The sequence below is a fragment of the Alternaria triticimaculans genome (assembly GCF_023758025.1).
Source record: "Alternaria triticimaculans strain BMP 0046 chromosome Unknown scaffold_4, whole genome shotgun sequence".
Lineage (NCBI taxonomy): Eukaryota > Fungi > Ascomycota > Dothideomycetes > Pleosporales > Pleosporaceae > Alternaria > Alternaria triticimaculans.
In genome coordinates, this window is record NW_026055961.1 from 540,246 (window position 1) to 559,840 (window position 19,595).

Here is a 19,595-nt window from a genome sequence, read left to right on the forward strand (position 1 = left end):
AGTCATAATTCCGGCAACGACACAGCTAAAGCCTAAATGCTTCCATCGAATACTAGCAAAGGCGCCCATGAACGAAAGAGCCCTCACAACATCACACTTCTCTATCCGCACGCTCAACCCAACAAATCCATTCCATCAAATACCAGTATGAATAATCTCGAGAGCACCAGGCCCATCCCCTCAAGGAGAACAACAATAGAAAACCCTTTATGTATACATCCAAACGCCCATTGAAACACACACATCCCCCACAAGTACACTCGTCATCTCTCTCCTTCACATTCACACTGGAAATATCACAACTCAACTCCCCACAGGCGTCCCACTCCGACTAAGCACACTAGCCGAACTATTAGTCCGTAGTACCGGCGTTGCACTCCTACTCCTTTCCCTCTCGCGATCCCTCTCTTCGGTTTTGACCCGCTCCCGAGCCTCCTCTACAAGACGCTTAGCCTCGCGTACATTGCGCATAGTCCTACTAAGCTTGCCCTCTTTTCCATCTTGGATCTTCTGCAACTCGCCTCTCGCCTCGATATCCTCTTTAGTCTTAGTAACGAAAGACTTAAGGCTGACTTTGATGTTTTGGCGGAGGTCTTGACCTTCGTCGAAGATGGCGTCGCTGTCGCGGATGGATTTGACGTTTTCGACGCGGCGGGTGAGATAGAGAGTGGGACGGCGGGCGGCGGCAGAGGCGGCAGCGGCAAATTGTTCGCGGCGTTGGGCAATGATGCGTTGAACTTCTTCCTCGTAGGCGGTCTCGTACACGTTGATGTCGACGTTGGAGGGGGATTCGGAGACGATGCATCCGTCTTCGGGTTCGGGGAGGAAGTCTTCGCCGGTGCCGATGTTGAGGAAGAGTGTGTCTTCTAGTGGATTGTGCGCGTGGCCTTTGCCGAGAGGTGTGGTTGGCGCTGATGATGAGGGGGCGAGACCACCGGGAGTTGAGATGGAATGTATGGGCGCTGGCCGGATTGACATGTTCTCGTGGATGATTTTAGCTTCACTAAGACCTGGGGCCGTTGGCGTCGTCGGACTGTTCGAAGTAGACCCCTTGCTGACTGAACGCTTCCCTGCTACCTCAGGTCGTAGACCAGGTTTGGTGTATGCCACGTCGTCCATGTTATGGGGAAGTCTTTGGCCCTTTTCGTCGATTTTGATCTGATGGTGTACACCCTCGGAGGAGAGTGCGCTCTCAACTGGTCGGCGGTCGTGTGTGTCTTGTGATTTTGATTTGCGTAGTGCTGATGGTCGCATGGACATGGGCGGCTGAACGATTCGCGAGGCACTACCCAGTATACTTTCTATGCGGTCTGGTCGCCGTCTGAAGAGCAGCTGCTTGAACCGCTTCACTGCCCGTACCTATGCAGCTGTTAGCTCAAGAATGGCTACGATACTTTGATACCAATGCTTTCGCATGCGATAGGGAAGACGTGCACCTACCACTGTTACCAAGTGACCCATGTTGCCAGTGATGGCAGCATTAACTTCCTCATCGGTAGGCGGATCGATAATGATGGCGACGTTCTCCGACTTTGCTAATAAAGGGTCCGTCCCTTGTCGCGTGACCCATGGGTGTTCCTGGAAAGTCAGTCTTGCACGATGAAGTTGGGCAGTCAACTTACTCTGATCTCTTCCATAGTTATCCTCTTTTTGGGGTCCTTGTCCATGAGCCTGACCAGAAGATCCTTCAGCTCAGGGTTGCATTCGGTCTCAAATTCCAATGGGTCCATCCGTATCGATTGGTAAAGCTCGATCATACCGTGCTTTTCGAATGGTATACGGCCGAAAAGAAGACAGTACAATGTGCAGCCCATGGACCATATGTCGGCAGCTCTTCCAGAGACATGGCCATGTTTGGCAACGCACAGCTCCGGGGGCATGAAGGCTGGCGAACCCGCTGACTTGGCCGTCTTCATCTCGCCTTCCTTGTCGAACATCTCGGATACGCCAAAATCGACAATCTTCAATACGTCCTCTTCGGTGATTAGGCAGTTGTCGGGCTTGATGTCTCGATGGATAATACCCTGAGCGTGAACTGGCACGTGTTAGCATTGTCTCGCGAATGACCTGGCCTCACGTACGGTACTCGAGACCCAGTATCATGTCTCGGAACCAACACCGACACTGCTCTTCGCTGTAAGGGTCGGCGCGCTCCTCGAGACCAACTTGCATGACGACGCCCTTCTTGCACATCTCCATGACCATGTATAGCGAGTCCTCCTCTGGGTCGTCCAGCACCTCGATCAACGTGACCAGGTTCGGGTGGTGTAGCTTCTTCATGATGGCAATCTCTTCCTTGATCAGCTCGAAAGCATTGTTCTCTTCGGTAACCGAATGCCGGTGCAGCGGTGAATTGAAGCCTATGCCAGCAGGGAGGGCGCGCATTCGTTTCGCAGCGGTCGGCCGGCGCAGGAGATTGGACTGGGCGCGTTTCCGCAGTCGGGATTTGGAGAATTCCTTAACAGCCTACGCGTTGATGCGTCAGCGAGAGCCAATGCCTGTACCTCGAGGGAACCCGCATCGTCTGGTTGGGGGCATGCGCCCGAATGTGCCTTCTCTTTCCGGTGGTAATCATGTCGAGAGAGCTGGTATCCTCACATATTCTTGGCCATACTGGTCGACAGCGAGATGGACGGCGCCAAAGGAGCCGCGGCCAATCTCCTGCTTGACTAGGTACTGGTTGATGCGGTGTTGGGCGCTGCCGTCATCCTCGCTGTTGCTGTACTCGGAGCGCGCATTGAATGTTTCCTGTGCTGTTAGAAGTGGCTCAGGGTCGCAGCTTCTGCATTCAGTGGGTCGCACCTTCACACGTCTCGTCGAGGAAGCGGCGCGCTTGTGGTGTCGTAACGGGCTCTGGTATGCGGGTGTTGACCTTGTCTAGCATCAGCTCCGGCCAGGACCAGCACCTCCGCGGGGTAGCCGTGGCATATCCCCGGGCAACACGCACATAAACTTGACGGGGGGCGGTCGTCCGGCCTCGCTGACAGCTGGGACTTCTAGGGAGGGTTGCGATGTGTAAATGCGCAGGTCGGACTCGGATGGGCGCTTGGGGGGAGGTGTGGACGAGGGCGTGGGCGGGTGTGACATAACTACCTCGCAGTCGAGGGCACGGCAGATGCTAAGTACGTAGTTGATAAGATGGACACGGGCCTAGGAGACGGCTAGGGAGAAATAATATGGGGAAGTTCGGGGCGCTGGACTACGACGTTCCGACAGCCCAGGATGTCTTTTGCTCTGGGGCCCGACTAGGAGGGGAGCGATGCAGCAGAGAGGGGGCCTTTCCTGACATTTCTTTCAGCCTCACCCGTCGACGGGCAATCACATCACCCCCATCCACCCACCGCACTTGGCGCACGCTGTCCCCACCGTCTAGGCTCTCCGTTATCCACTTGGCTAGTGAATTGCGTATACACAGCTACAGACGCTCCTCCCAAAACACGCTCACAACTCGGCGCCATATCCCGACGCTCAATTGGCATCGGTGACCATACCCGCTTGCTTCCCTATCTCCAACACCACCGCATACCAATAACCTCGCCCCATTGTCGCATCCTCCACGACGTCATACTCCCGCAATGGTCCTCTACAGCTTCTACATCTTCGATCGGCACAGTAAGTCGTCATGTGAAGTTGCGATCACCGCTTTGTACACGCGCTGACCGCACGTGCAGCCGAGTGCATCTACTCGCGCCGCTGGACGCCCGCCCGCCCAACCTCGTCCTCGTCCAAAGCCGCCGCCCGCCCGCCGTCTGGCGCCTCCATCGCAAGCAATGGCGACGTGGTCGCTGCCGTCCGCAAGGGCATGTCGCATTCCGACGACGAGAAGCTCGTCTTTGGCCTCGTCTTCTCCCTCCGCAACCTCGTCACCAAGCTGGGTGGCGCTGACGACACGTTCCTTTCGTATCGCACCGGCGAGTACAAGCTGCATTACTACGAGACGCCTACGCGCATGAAGTTTGTCATGCTCACCGACACGAAGGTTATCAACCTAAGACAATATTTGCACCAGATCTGGGCAAATCTGTATGTGGAATACGTGGTCAAGAACCCGCTTGCGCCGACGGAGCACCCTGGTGGCATTGGCGTTGCGAATGAGCTGTTTGAGCGGGGTTTGGAGGCCTTTATCACAGCGGTACTGCCAGTATGAACACGATATCTTGATTGGACTAACAATAGCAAGAGCAAGCTCGGGTAGAAGGTGATGGCACACGGCGCATCAAGGGTCTAGGAAGGCCGCCAAGTGTGTTCAGATAACATAGCTATAGCACTGAACCACGGCCACCCCTCACGCGCACACACGAGAACGTCTCCACGCAAGCAACCCACAAAAAAGCTCTGCCGTCTTCACATGGCAACCGGCCGAACAAATGAACGAAGTACCGACATACACACAAGCTTCGAGCACACCGGGAGCAGCCGAGCTACCATGCGTCCCCGACGCTCCCCGCCCCACATTCATGTACACAGCCTCACTCCAAGGCCAAACTACATGGCGCTATCTACACAGCTCCACGAGCTTAGCTTGGACCGGCGGCCTGCAGCGGGGTATAGAGAGATACCATAGCAGGACAGCAAACAAATATACTATCTTCCACACACATCCATTTCCAGCCTCTTTCATCCGTATCTTGCTTTTCGATTTTGAAACTGAGGAAACCCAAACTTACTGTGGAAAACATGAGAGTTGTTTCGTAATAGGCTGGCATGACGTGGTTGAGCAAATTAAAGACTGACTTTGATAGAGTTGAGGGGATGTGACGTTGATCGATCGGGAGAAGGACATGTCATGCAACACCACAGTTTTTTTACAGTCGTTCGCCTCATGCGTCGCTTTCTTCTCTTTTTCGAGTGTGGGAAGTTGGAATTGGGAAGTCCACAACGGCAAGACTTTCATTTGGCGAAGGTGAGGACACTTTAGTGCTGGTCATTCTAATGACTCCTCTAGTTTTGGGAAGAAGAAGCCAGCCATGGCATTGGATTGCCGACGTTTTGAGTTTGAACTTCGAGCAGTGCAGAGCAGGAGCGGACATTTAGCTGTTGTCTCAAAGTTTTGATAGTCTTGTAGGGCTACAGCCTAGCGAAGAGTGTCGAGCTTTCGGACATGAGGAGTCAATGAGGCGACCACAGCTCTTTCATCGCAAGATGCTCAATCGCTCTTGAAGTTCGATCATTTTGGAGATTCGCGGTGTTTTAGAAAGAGAGGAGGAAACGGTCATACCCAGGTCAGCTTCGCTTTTTGAGTATCATCAGAAGATGCGTGGAGGAGAGTCGAGCCTGTTGCAACGACATGGTGATTTATGACCGATCTGAGTGGGGCTGGAGAAGACATCTATTTTCGAAGGTGGGGAGTAAGAGGAGAAGACCAGCCCTTCTCATCAACTCTGTGAATGTGGCTTTTGGAGCACAACATGCGCGGATAGATTGGGTTCTGGAAGACAGAGGAAGTCATAGTAATGATGCTCAGAATTTTTGCGTGTCGGTAGGAGAAACTTGGAGGAGGAACGGTCATCCTGGAAAGAGATGGCGCTTTTATGGTTCTAATCGAGCAAAGTCGGGAAGAGAAGACATAATGTAGTACGGTATGGTATTGCGTCAGAGACAGCGGCGCTCTCACAAATACAAATGCGCGATGTTTTCGAGGGCTGCCCAGGTCGTCATAGCGGGAACCCATATTCTTTTGAGAGAAAGGAAGAGGCCAGAACAGCCATGTAAAATGTTCTATCGCTTTTAGAGTCCCGAAGGAAGAAGTGTGGAATGAAAGAGGAGAAGAGAGGTGGCAGGGGGTGTTTATATACACCCGCCAAGAGCCCACGCGATGCTCATAGCCTTTCGAAATTGGCTTTTGGTGCCCGGATGTAAGCATAGTATATGCATTATTTTGAGGATGGGAGCAAGAAGTTGGTCTTTCTCATGTTGGTCTCCATGCCGAGGTTCAGATGCTGATCATCCAAGAGTCCGTCTACATTTTCGGAAGAGGGGAAAGAGGCGCACAGTCATAGGATCATGATCTCTACGTTTTGGAAGTAAAGAGAAAGACGTGTGGAATATACGAGAAGAAGACGAGCCGCCGAAGGTGTTTATATACATCCGCCGAGTACCCACGTCGTCCCCATCGCGGAATACCATACTGCCTTTCGGAGTTGAAAGTCTCAGAGGATAGAAGCGAAAGGTCAGTTCTCTCATGACCGTGGCGCAGGTACTTTTCTGGTGCCGATCATGCACTGCTCATGACCGTGTTTTGAAAGACGGGCACAGCCATCGCTCGTACTTCTCTACGTTTTGGTAAGCACAAGAAGGAGGTAAGGATAGGTGTAGTGAAGAGCATGCGCCGACAGCGGACTTTATATGCATACTCAGCGCGGACCAACTCAGTGCTCATGGAAATGAGAGAAGTCATTGTTGCTCCGGCATAGCCAAAAAGGTGAGCGTTTGGAGATGTTGAGAAGAAGGAGTCCATCTCACTCATGCAAGGCGGTAATTGTGCTTTGTGTGCCGATCACAATGTCTTTGCACGCCAGTTTAGAAGACAGGCGCAGCCATTGGATGGACACGCGCCTTTTTTGGTATATAAATGGAATAGGTGCAGGTGATTGTAGTGAAGAAGACGAGGCAACAGCGGAGTTTATATACACGACAGGTGGGTCACTGCTCAGTGCTCATAACGAGATTTCTGTCTGCTTTTGAATCGCACATTAATCGCTTAGTTGTCCATTTCGGTAATTTAGAACCAGTCGCCCACCTCATGCATTCGGCTCTCATGGTTATGTTTCGGATGTCGATCATGGCGCCCTGTTTTGCTGTTTTTGGGAGAGGAACAACGCAGCCATATTGCGCAGAAAATCCTGATTTGTTTTTGCTATTCCGACCGGAGAAGTACAGGAAGTTATAGAAAAAGGAAGTCAGGTTTAAGAACAGTATGTATACACACAAAGGACTCGAAGCCCTTGCACTCCCATAGGTAGTATTAATGGTCGTTTCAGCACATCGTGGATTGGATTCGGCATTTTGTATTCGCGAATTTTGTCGACCAGAAGCTCGATCTCGCTCATGGGCCGATCTTCCGCTGGTTTTGAAGTTCAGTCATAGTGAGATGGAGCGACTTTTTAGAGGAGAAGAACACAACCATACGTGCGGTTGTGTTCATTTTTGGATTAACGCAGTGAGAACTGCGAATGTTTCTGAGAAGAACAAGAATAGCCGTCGATCTTGCATTTTATAGGAGGGCGTGACCATATCCATCGCGACAAACACCGTCGACTTCCGCACATGAAAGCCTAAACTGCAGCTTTTTGTATTGGCGTGCGACAGGGTGATTTTGCTCGTGTGATCACTTCTTTCATGCTTTGACGATTGTCATACGTCTGGCACCATGCCTTTTTGGAGAGAAGAGAAGCCCATGAGACTAGCTCTGGGCATTTTGGAACCTGAGCAGGATAATTGTGGAGGACAAGAGAGGCCAGGAGTTATCGTTTTATACACAAAATGCGTGACACCATGGCCGAGCGCAACGCCAGCTTCTAGACATCGGCGCTGTCGTTTCTTTCTTCCAGAATTCCAGGCGGAAGGCCGTTCCTGCTCATGTATGTGTTTCCTGTCCTATTTTGGCGCTCGTCGTAAAAATCTCAACCCGTATTTTTCGGCGAGGAGAAAAGGACCGACATAACGTAGTAGATTGCTGTTTTTGGTTTTTGTGAAGGAATAGTATAGAGGGGAAGAAGAGCCAGAAGCTGTAATTAATATGCACAAGATGAGTGGAGCCATCCCGAACTTTAGGACCTTTTTCTGCACATCACGATGCAGGCATTAGTTTCGAGATCGTGAGCAGAACGTCAGTCTCACTCATAAGTGGTTCGTACTCTGATTTTCATAACTAACTGCCATAACATCGATGACTGTTAGGCAGGAAGGGAGAAAGCAGCCATCAATGGGAGCTTCCAAAATTTTGTTTTTCGGTATCTCATGAGAAGGGATGTAGAGAGGAAGTATTAAGATCGCAATATGGAGTATATATGCGCGTGCGGCGAAGACTTTCGCCGTACTCATACCAATACTAATCTGCGCTCTTCGTACATGGTCGTTGCCTTGGGTATCTTGAGCTGACTGATAGCAGCTCGGTCTTGCATGTCCTTACAATAGACGCATCTTTTGGGCTTTCGTCATGGGTCTAGAGAGAATCTTTTTTTTGGAAAGCAGAAAGCAGACATGTTAATGAGCTCACTGTTTTTTAGTGTAGCTAAGAGAAGCGTAGAGAAAAAGAACTCCTGCAGCTCGCGCATTATATAAGTCGGCAGAAGAAAGACAGCAAGCGGGTGTTCACTAGCAGACCTCGAGATGTAGGTTCTCTGCACATATCTAGCTTTTCCGAGTGTTTTAGATGTACTAGCTACTAAACACTAACTTTTTAGGATTCTAGAACTCTAACTTTTTACTAATATTTTTATACTAATTAATCTATAGTAGTAGCTTTTAACTACTTTAGCTATTTAAATATTTACACTTACGCGTAAATAGTTTAAAATAGCTAATATAGCTACGCTTAAAAGTTTACTATACTTAGTATAGCTTTTTTAAACTTAATAAAATAACTCTAAAAGTCTAGCTTATAAAAATTTATATACTTTTAATAAAAGATAATAGTATAAACTTAATTATACTATAGCTTTTATTAGTAAAAGTACGCTATTAAGATACTAAGCTATTTTAGATACTATTTACTAGCGTATTTAAATAAACTAAAAAGCTACTAAAACTTACTATAATATTATTTAGAACTTAGCTATAGCTATTAATAGCTATCTAGATTATTTTACTAACTTTATTTAGCTCTCTATTACTAAAAAACTTTAAAAATAAGTATTAAAAGCTATTTACTTATTATTTAACTCTCTACTAGCCTCTAAAAGTAATACTAAGGCCTTTACTAGTCTATTTTACTACTTTTAGATAAAAGTAGTAAAAACTTTAAAAAATTTTATACTTTTATAAAAAGGCGCTACTAAGATAAAAGTAGCACTAATAGTAAAGCTAGTACTATACTCTATAGTCTATCTACTATTTATAAATAATTATATTCTTATTACTTTTAGGCTAGCTATACGTATATAATAAGTCTCTCTATTTACTATATATAAAGCTATTATAGAGGCTATTAGAAATAAAATTACTCTATCTAATATACTTTAGGCTAAGACTATAAAAATAAGCTAGGCTATTACGCTCTATAATAAAGATATTAAAGCTTATCTTATAAACTAAAAACTATATAAACTTATAATTAGAGTAGTTAAGAGTAAAGATACTAAGCTTTTTAAGCGCTAAGTTAACTATATAGTCTAAAGTATTAATAGCTATTATAGATTAATTTTAAGTAGCTTTATCTCTATCTACTTAAATAAAGTTTATAATAAAGTACTTTTATAGACTAAAGTATAACTTATAAGTATCTAACTATTATAGTATAGTCTCTAGAAGAATAGAAAGATTATATAGATTATTTCTTTCTCTACTCTAGTTTACACTTTCTACTTATTTAGCTAGAGTAACTATTTAAAGAAAATCTAAAAGAACTTACTTATTTTACTATATAACTCTAGCTATTAAAAGTATTATAAAATTATAAACTATATAAAAGTAGCTTACTATTCTAAGTATAGTAAGCTATTAGCTATATATAAAAGCCTAGTTAAAAGCTACTAGAATATACTAAAGTGCTCTAACTACTATAGCTTCTATAAAACTACCTACTCTAATTATTCTATAGCTTTATTATAAGTAAATAAGTAAATAGTATACTTTATAAAAAGAATGCTATTAACTATAAAGTAGACTAGTTAATATATAATATTAGTAGCTACTATAGCTACTATAAATCTACTAATAGGCGCCTTTAAAGAAATACTTATTAACTTTACTAAGAGTAATATATCTAGGCTTTTAGTATAAAGTACTACTATAGTAGCTACTAATAAAAGAGGCTATTTTAAAAGTATAGCGCCTAAGTAGAAATTAATAAGTAAGTCTAAAGCGCTAGAATCTTCTAGACTATAATAATTAGTAGCGCTAATATAAAATCTTAGCTTTTATTAACTCTCTACTAAAAGCGTTAGGCCTAAAGACTTTAAGTATACTAACTCTTTCTTTATAAAATATATAGATACTAAAATAAGTACTAATTTATACTTATATTAAGATAACTTTTAAATAATAATAGTAATTACTTATAAAACTATAATAGCTAGCTTTAAGTTTGCTAGTCTAACGTAGCTAGAAGCTTACTCTACTATATTTCTACTCTCTAACTTATATAAAACGCTAAAATTAATATTATTTATATTTAAGAACCTTTTACTATAACTAGTACCTAGACTTCTACTTACTTAGGCTACTATATACTCTCTCTAGTAATTAGCTAGAATAACTTTAAGACTTAGAAATAAAACTATTTATAAGTTCTAACTTATATCTAAAAAGTTTCTAGCTTTAAAGCTAATATTATTTATCTCTACTTTAGTAGAAACTTCTTATAGATTAAAGTTAATAAGTACTTTATTTTAAACTTCTACTAATAACTCTTAGATAATATAACTTTATACTACTTAGTTTCTTTAACTTCTTTTTTTAATTATTTTATTAGAAAAAATCTAAACGTCTAATATAAACTCTTTAAACTAGATTCTATTACTATATATAGTAGTTTAAAGGTTACCTACTAGACTAGCTAAAATAATATTCTTTTTATTAAAGAACCTAGAAAGTCTACTTATTATACTAGGTATATTATTAACGTCTCTTTTTTAAATATTCTCTTTACTAGAACTTTAGTATAAGCTACTTTATATTTAGAATCTAACTATAATACTTTAGTAATAGTTCTACTTAGTTATAGCTAATAAGTCTTAGAATAATATTACTACTACGTCTTTAACTATAACTTACTCTAGTTTACTAGACTAGTTAAACTAAATCTTATTAGCCTTAAGTCTATTAGCTAAAACTTAATAGTATAATAAATTAAAGATAGTATAGTAGATATTACTAAAGCTATAAATAACGCTATTAAAGTTACTAGTAAGCTAGTCTATAAGTTAGGCTACTTAGCGCTTTAGTAAATAGATAAGTACTAAGCCTTATATAGAGCCTATATTAGAAATAAAGCTTCTAATAGTAAGCTACTCTTTAATACTACTAAAGTATTTTTTACTAAAGTTAGAAAAGCTAAGAGAAAGTACTAGCAATACTATATTAATTTCTATACCTCTAACTAGAACTTTTATAAGCTAGTTAGATAGTATAAGATAATATATAACTAAATAGATACTTTACTAATTATTAATAGCTAAACTTTTACTATACTTTTAGAAAAGGCTAAAGCTTTATAAAAAGCTATACTTAACTACTTTTTAGTAGAAGATAACTTCTTTAAGCTCTTACCTTTTATAGATAAAACGCCTAATAAGTACTTACTCTAAAATACTTATATTTCTATAAAAGAAGTTAAAAAAAGTATAATTAGTATTTCTAGTACTTTACTTAGGTCTAATAGAGTTACTATTAGGCTACTTAAAGTAAGCTAGTTATATATTTAATTCTTTATATATACTATTTACTAAAGATATTTTACTAAAGTCTATTATAGAAATATATAAAGTAATATAAAAGTAGCTATAATTCTAAAAATTAAAAAGAAAGATAAGTTTTCTTTTTACTTAATAAGACTTATTACTCTTACGTTATATATAGATAAGAGTCTTAACTAAATTATTATAAAGTAGATAGCTTATATTACTATAGCTATTATAAACTAGCCTTAGAGTTAGAATATACTAAGTGTTAATAGAATATTATAAGGCTTAGAACTTAAGAGGCTATATATAAAATTTAGAAGTTTATATAGTAAGTTTAGACCTTACTTATACTTTCTCTATTCTAGCCTAGACTTAAGTAAAGTCTAAGACTATTATATATCTCTAAACTTACCTTTATTATATTAGTTAGAAAAGTAGTATAGCGTTATAAAAAATACTCTTACGCTAAGGTTATAAGCCTAATAAATAACGCGTAGAGGTAGATTTACGCGTATAAAGTTTTTAAACTATATAAAAATTTTACCTATATAAACTCTACTACGCCTACGTATAGAGTTATAATAACTCTAAACTATATCTAGACTAAAGTTATATTATAATTTTTTATAATTATAATATAGCTTTTATCTAAGACTTTACTTATACTTTAATATAACTTACCTTTATTCTAATCTACTCTAAATTCTTTACTTTATAACTTTTATATCTACTTTTTTTAAAAACTTATTAGTTCTAGACTACGTTTATATCTTTTATTATAAAGTTCTATATTATTCTTATTTAGCTTATAGCTCTAGTACTATTTACTTTAGCTAGTTCTTTTAACGCGCAAAATAGTAGTACTAGTATTACTACTACTAGCGCCTCTAGTAGCTAAGATCTAAGAAAGCTAACTAGTTTCTTTAAATATAGCTTTTTCTATAACTCTAAAGTAAAAGCTCTAATTAGGTCTAGACTATACTCTAACTAATATATAATAAAGTAAGTAGCGCTATATAGACTAGTATAAAGTTAAGAGTAACTCTAATAACTCTAACTTTACTAAAGCTAACTCTAAGAATTACTTATATATTTTATATATTATGCTACTCTTCTAGTTTAGAAAGTATAAGTATAAGCTTAGTACTAGTTTATTCTATTTAGGTTTCTTTAAGAGTCTAGACTATAAGCTAACTTCTTCTAGACTCTTTATATTCTTTCTATAGCTATTATAAAGTAAAGTATACTTTATATATGCTTAAGTTCTTTATTAACTCTAAGCTACGCTATATATTTTATAATTAGAACTACTACGTTAAGTAGAGTACTAAGTATAGAAATACCTATATTATAGATTTAGAGACGTATAGTACTATATAGCTTATAACTAGAACTATACTAAAGTTTATACTATGCTTTTATATTTTCTACTACTACTTTAAATTAACTCTTACTATAGCTAAGTAAGACTTTAGTCTAGCTACCTTTTATAAACTCTTTACTTAACACTAGTATAAGGCTTTACACTTTTTTAATAACTAGATATCTCTATTTAATCTTTTTTAGAGAAATATAGTTATTTCTATAGTATCTAGTTATAGCTTAAATAATTTAAATAATCTTACGCGTTTTATTAGTAGCGCTTTAAATATTATTAGTAGTTAGTTTTAGTAGTAAAAGAATATATTTAGTAAGATTATAGTATAAGCTCTAACTTTCTCTACACTATTTATATATTAACTTTTATTAAAACTAACTTCTACCTAGCACGCTCTTAAAGCACTACTACTAAGTAGACTATCTACTTCTAAGTAGCTCTAGTTTCTACTACTAAGCTTACTAAATTAATAACTAGTCTAAAAATAAATATAACTTAAATAATAAAAAGTATAAAGTCTCTACGCGCTATACTAACTACTATACTAATCTTTTTTATAACTACTCTTAAACTACTAGAGATACTACTTACTATAGTTACTATTACGTTAATATCTAGTCTAGCACTATTTTTTTTCTAAACTTAAGTGCGTAAGCTTTTTTTACTATATATAAGTAGCATAGCACTTCTAGACATAGTACTCTAGTATCTATTTTTATATAGAATTTTCTAGCGCCTTATATAGATATAGTTTACTATAGCACTAAAGTTTATAAAAATATTAAGTAGAACTAAAATAAGCTAATAGAGAATTTTGCTAAGTAGCCTAGTAACTCTAGACTAGCTCTAGACTCTACTTTATCTACTAACTTCTCTACTTCTAACTAACTCTAGTGCTATATTTTAATATTATTTAGCTAACTTACGTCTAACTCTAAGTTTAAAGCTAAATTAGAAGCTTATCTTTTTTAGATTCTACTATTATTAACTTCTAGTAGTAATACTTTACGCTAAGGCTTTATTAAGTAAGAGACTTCTCTACTACTATATAATAACTATTTTACATACTACTATATTAAAGGCTAACTTATTTTAGAGCTATTTCTCTAGAGCTTTAGCTACGTTTAAAAGCTACTTCTATCTAAGAAAAAGCTTTTTTTACTTAAGAAAGATCTAATTCTATCTAAGAAGAATTTATAATAGTAGCTAAAGTAGAAATTTTCTAAAATTAAGAAAAAGATTCTAGAGCTTAATAAGTAGTTTAATATAAGTAGTAGTTTTTCTAATAAATAAATCTACTATAAGATAAAGAATAACTAAGTAGACTTTATATACCTTTAGTTTAGGTCTATATAGTGCTTATAAAGTTACTATTTTTAAGATTTATAGTACGTACTAAATAGCGTAGACTAAAAGCTATTAAATTAACTTCTTTATTATAAGCTTAAAGCTAAATTTATTATATACCTTTTTTTTTTTATTATAACGCACTAGTCTATTATAAAAATATATGTTTCTATATTTAGCTTTAAAATAATCTAGCGCCTTAGTCTTAGAAAGTTTAAATAAGTTAACCTATATTAGTGTAACGTAGCTAGCTTACTTTACTAAGGCCTTCTACTAGCTTTAACTAAAAGCGTTTTTTACCTATAAAACTTCTTTTACTATTTATTTACGCAAATTCTTATTATTCTTATATAAATCTACTATAAGCTCTAGTTATATATTTATTAGTAGCTAGCTTAGTAAAAGATTTACTACTACTTACTTTACTAAATTTATATAGATAGTCTTATATAGATTTCTAAGTAGGTCTAAGATAACTATAAAAGAGAATAGTACTACTATTATAGTATACTTTACTTAGAGCTAGTCTAATTTCTTACTAAGCTAGTTTATCTTAATATTACGTATAGAGAACTATACTCTATTACTAACTTAGAATTACTTTATAAAGTAGCGTAACTAGTTTATAGCTTTTTATTACTACTACTAAATAAAAATAATTATAGCTTAGGCTAGATTAAGTCTAAACTTTAGATACTTTATAAACTAGATAGTATAGCTTTTAAAAGTATGCGTAAATCTTTTCTAAAGTAGAATCTACTATAGCATCTTTACTATATATTTATTAAGTAGTAAGTTTAGACTAATCTTTATAATACTTAAGTTATAGTTATTTAAGATAAGTTAACACGCTAGAAGATAATTAAGCTAGTTAGTTTATTTAAAGTTTACTATTATATATAGTACTATCTATACTTTCTAGTTTATACACTCTATATCTCTATTAGTCTAAAGGTAGTATAATATTAAGAGTAGCTAGTCTATCTTTATAAGCTTATATAAGATAGTCTAGAAAGCTTCTAACTAGTTAGAGCTATAGTCTATAATAAGAGCTAAGAGAAATTTATAAAAACACTACTAGTAGTTATAAAATACCTACGTAATATAGTCTAAAGCTATAGAAAAAACTACTTTTAACTAGATAAATTTTAATAAGTAATCTATAATAACTAAAAAATACTATAGTAAAGTCTTATTATAGACTAGTAGTTCTATTATAAAGTCTATTAAGATCTACTACTAGTATCTATCTACTACTAAAATAAGCTATAATAGCTTTTAGTGCTTCTTTTAAAAGAAGTAAATAGCATAGTAGTAGTAATTTCTAATATAACGCATAATATTACTTAATATACTATTCTAGTAATAGTTTTAGTGTATATAGTAGAAAGTAACATTCTTTTCTAGATACTCTACTAAACCTAACTTATAGACTCTTTAGATTACTATTATAGTAAGTAGCTTCTAATTTAGTAGCTATAAAATACTTTTTTAAAGTAGTATACTATATACGCTAATAGCGTAGTTTCTAATTTACTAAGTTATATTAGCTTTAAATAAAAAAGCTCTTATATCTAAATAGACTACTCTCTACTTCTTAATATAGCTAGAATTTTCTACTAGTATAGTATTTTATAAGCTTTATATATAAAAGTTAAGAAATACTAAAGAGTCTAGTAGAGGTATATTTTTTACTTAGACCTAGGCTATACTTACTAAGATCTAAATAAGTGTTATAACGCGTATTAACTAGTAGAAATTCTTTACGTAGTTTTACTTATAGTAGCTTAATATATTAGAGCGCACTATAAGACGTCTAGACTAATAATATAATATATACTAGAATTTAGAAAAGTACTTTATCTAGTAATACTATTACTTACTAAGGTCTGTTGCGTCTAGAAGCATAGAAATAAATAGAAGATAAATTATTATATTACAAGCTTACTTAGAAAGCTCTCTTAAGTAGCAACACTTCTAAGAGCTTATCTTAATCTATGCTAGTATAATTACGTGCCGTGCTCTTAAGAAGCATCTAGAGGTACGTTCTATAATACACTTTCTAAGCATTCTGCAAGAGCAGGCTGCGCAGTTATAATAAGCTCTCTTATTATAGCTAAGAACGCTAATTATATACTTATTAGAGCGTACGCAGCGCTAAGAGCTCGCTTAGCGCACGCGCGCTAATTATAATATTACTAAAAATTATTTAATTAGCTAAACGCTCTCTACCTCTTACCTAAAACAAGAGTAAGTATCTCTAATTTTTATTAGTACGCTTACTAACTCTAGCAGCATACTCTATTAAACTAATTAAACTAAGTATACTTCTCTGTATCTATTTCTAAGCTCTCTAGTATTATATTAAAGAGAAATAAGCATAAGTATAAGAATAGCCGCTCTTCTAAGAACAAGTAGTCTAGTTCTAGCTCTATAAGCGCCTCTAAGGCAACTTCTTTAAGTTTTAGTTACGTAAGCGCGTTAAAGGCTAAGCTGTTAAGCTCTAATACTCTTAACTTCTCTAAGCACCTAGCTACTCTCTCTAAGGCAGATAATTGTAAGCGCTTAAATAAGCTCTGTAGTGTTTCTAGAGGCTCTTCTAAGCGTAGTTCTTTTAGTAAGAAGTAAAGCTCTAGTTCTATAAGTACTTCTGCTTCTACCTGCAACCTATTTGCTACTCTAACTTATGCTTCTAAGAAGTCTAATCTATTTGCTAAGTATAGTAATATAGTTACTTAAGAGTAGGCTAATAATATTTTACGTTATAATAAGCGCGCTGCCTAGAAGTACGCTAATAAGTAGTACGCTTATAACCTTAAAGCTAAGAATAAAGTAAAGTAAGAGCGTTATAACTAGATTGCTTATAAGCGTTGTATTACTAGTTAAGCTGTAGAAAATAAGTAGCGTCTGCGTTGTAAGCGTAATAAGTAGGTTAAGCGCAACTTAGAGCGTAGCAACAAGAATTCTAAAGCTAAGGCTAACGCTAAAACTAAGCGCATTAAGTCTAAGAATAAGCGCTTTATTAATAAGCAGCGTACTAAGTAAGAACGCTTTAAGATTTTACTTCTAAAGGCTATTAAGCTTTATTAAGAGATAGTTCTAGAGAAAGTAATCTACTAAGCGTAGTAGTCCGCTAATTCTATTAGCGTAATAGAAAAGTACTATAATAAGTAGGCTAGTAAGGCTGCCTAGAAAGAGTATACTAACTATAATTCTAACGTTACTACGCTCTCTTAGAAGCTTTCTAGTAATTTTTATAAGCATCTTACTAAAGTTACTATTATAGTTTCTAGTTCTTTAGCTACTAGTAATGCTTATTCTAACGTTCTATTTCTAGGTTCTTCTAGTTCTAAGAGCTCTACTTCTAAGAACCTTCTTACTATCTCTTCTAACGCTTCTAAGCTTTCTACTAAAGCCTTAGGTAAGCTCTCTGTTTTTTAAAAGAGTAGCACTATTTATAATGCTTTACTTTTTTCTAGCTTTACTCTTAAGAAGAAGCAGCGTTCTTTTATTATTATAAGTAGTATAAAGAGCTCTCTCTTTAATCTAAAGCTCTCTATCTAGTCTAATAGTTTAGACAGTGCTAATTCTTCTAATAAGTATAATAACAAGAAGCATAATAATAAGAAGTATGCGCTTAATAAAGATTCTAATAATAAGAATAATAGAGCTTTAGTAACTAAGTCTATACGTAAGCGTTTCTCTAAGAAGCCTACTTTTATTACTACTAGCAAGCTTTGCAAGATAGTGTGCCTCTAATACTTCTAGTTTATAAGCACTAGAAAGGCTACTAACTCTTTTTGCAAAAACTACGTAAGTATTAATAAGAGCAAGAAGTCTACGCGCTGCCTTACTAGTACTATTAGTAATTATAGATATAATAATATATACGTATACTCTTTCTTAAGCTTAAGAAGCTTTACTAACTCTTTTTTAGACCTAAGTACATAGAGAAGGTTACTAAGCGTATAGTTAATTAGTTTTGTAACGCAGAGTAGAACTTAAAAACTAGTTATCTACTTAATATTAAGAACTCTTACTTTTATAAGCTTATTTATAACTATAACGCTGCTTTTAAGTAGTGCTTTAAGCACAGCTACATAATTTAGAGGCGTAGTAAGAAGTAGAGCTTTAACACCTTAAAGGTAGAGCGTAACGCTAATAAGTCTAAGAATGCTTCTAGTATTAAGTAGTCTTAATCTAACCTTAATAATAAGGCTAACAACGCTTCTACTTCTAAGCAGCGCTCTTCTAGTAAGTTTTGTTTTAGTGCTCTAACTTCTTAGTACTAATAAGCTTTATAAAGCTTTATCTAGCAGTTAAGTAGGTTAACTATAACAAGACTATAAATAATAGTGCAGCGCTCTCTAATAATAATAACAAAAGAGCGTCTTCTAAGACTATTACTAACAATGCTATTATAGTTACCTATAAGAGTATTACTACTAAGCTTAGTTGCGCATTTACGTCTGTAGAGAAAGTTATACTCTCTTAGTTCTTTACCTTAGAGTTTAAGTATCTCTAAGCTCGCAAGAATGCTACTAATAACTAGTAGTACTTTTCTAACTTTGCGCTTAGATAACTAAAGAAGCGTTGCTCTAATTATAGTTCTAGGTATATACTTTTTTGTCTTACTACGCTCTTTAGAGCGTGTACTTTAATAAAAGCCTTTTCTAATAAGTAGTTTTCTGCAGGCCTATAAGAGAGGCTACGCTTAAAATACACTTTCTACTACTCTCTAAAGAGAGTAGCTAAAAACTCTTTTATACCTTATAAGCTTTATAATACTACTAATAATTTAACATTCTTTATATTTAACTACTTCTTAAAGTAGGTAAATTGCTAAACTAATAGATTTTTAGTAAGCCTATTAGCTAGCATGCTCTTAGTCTCTAGGTACTTAACTCTAAAAGACTCTTTAGCATACTCTTGCCTTAGCTACATATTTTAGATATTAACATGTCTAAGGCGTATTATTATACGCTTATTAGCGCTAACTACTAAGCGTATAGTCTACTAGTTGTTACAGAAAATTATCTACACTACTTCTAAGGTAAGAGTAAGCTTCTAAAATAGCCTCTTAAGAGCTATTACTTCTTTACTAATATACTTAAGAGTAAGAAGCTTTGCTTTTATAGTTAAAGTTGTTATAGTTACTTATTACACTACTTTCTAAATAATAGCACTTCTAAAGAGTATAATAAAGTAGCTTTATAAAGAGCACCTAGTCTCTAGGTTATCTACAAAAGAAGCGTTACCGCAAATTATAAGTTCTACTCTAAAGTACGCTCTATAGTAGATAGCTT

At 36.8% G+C, this 19,595-nt stretch overlaps 2 protein-coding genes across 2 annotated transcripts; one reads left to right on the forward strand and one right to left on the reverse strand.

Annotated features, from left to right (window-relative positions):
* Window positions 1-303: 303 nt before the first annotated feature.
* J4E78_003779 (uncharacterized protein) lies at window positions 304-3,087 on the reverse strand (the record flags this gene model as incomplete). Its single annotated transcript, XM_049364415.1, has 7 exons — window positions 304-1,359; window positions 1,441-1,578; window positions 1,623-2,035; window positions 2,082-2,466; window positions 2,599-2,748; window positions 2,803-2,872; window positions 2,948-3,087. The coding sequence occupies 7 exons, from the start codon at window positions 3,085-3,087 to the stop codon at window positions 304-306; spliced, it is 2,352 nt and encodes a 783-aa protein (XP_049223493.1).
* Window positions 3,088-3,575: 488 nt separating this feature from the next.
* Window positions 3,576-4,147, forward strand: J4E78_003780 (uncharacterized protein; the record flags this gene model as incomplete). The annotated part of the gene is made up of 2 exons (XM_049364416.1): window positions 3,576-3,612; window positions 3,672-4,147. The coding sequence occupies 2 exons, from the start codon at window positions 3,576-3,578 to the stop codon at window positions 4,145-4,147; spliced, it is 513 nt and encodes a 170-aa protein (XP_049223494.1).
* Between the last annotated feature and the right edge of the window lie 15,448 nt (window positions 4,148-19,595).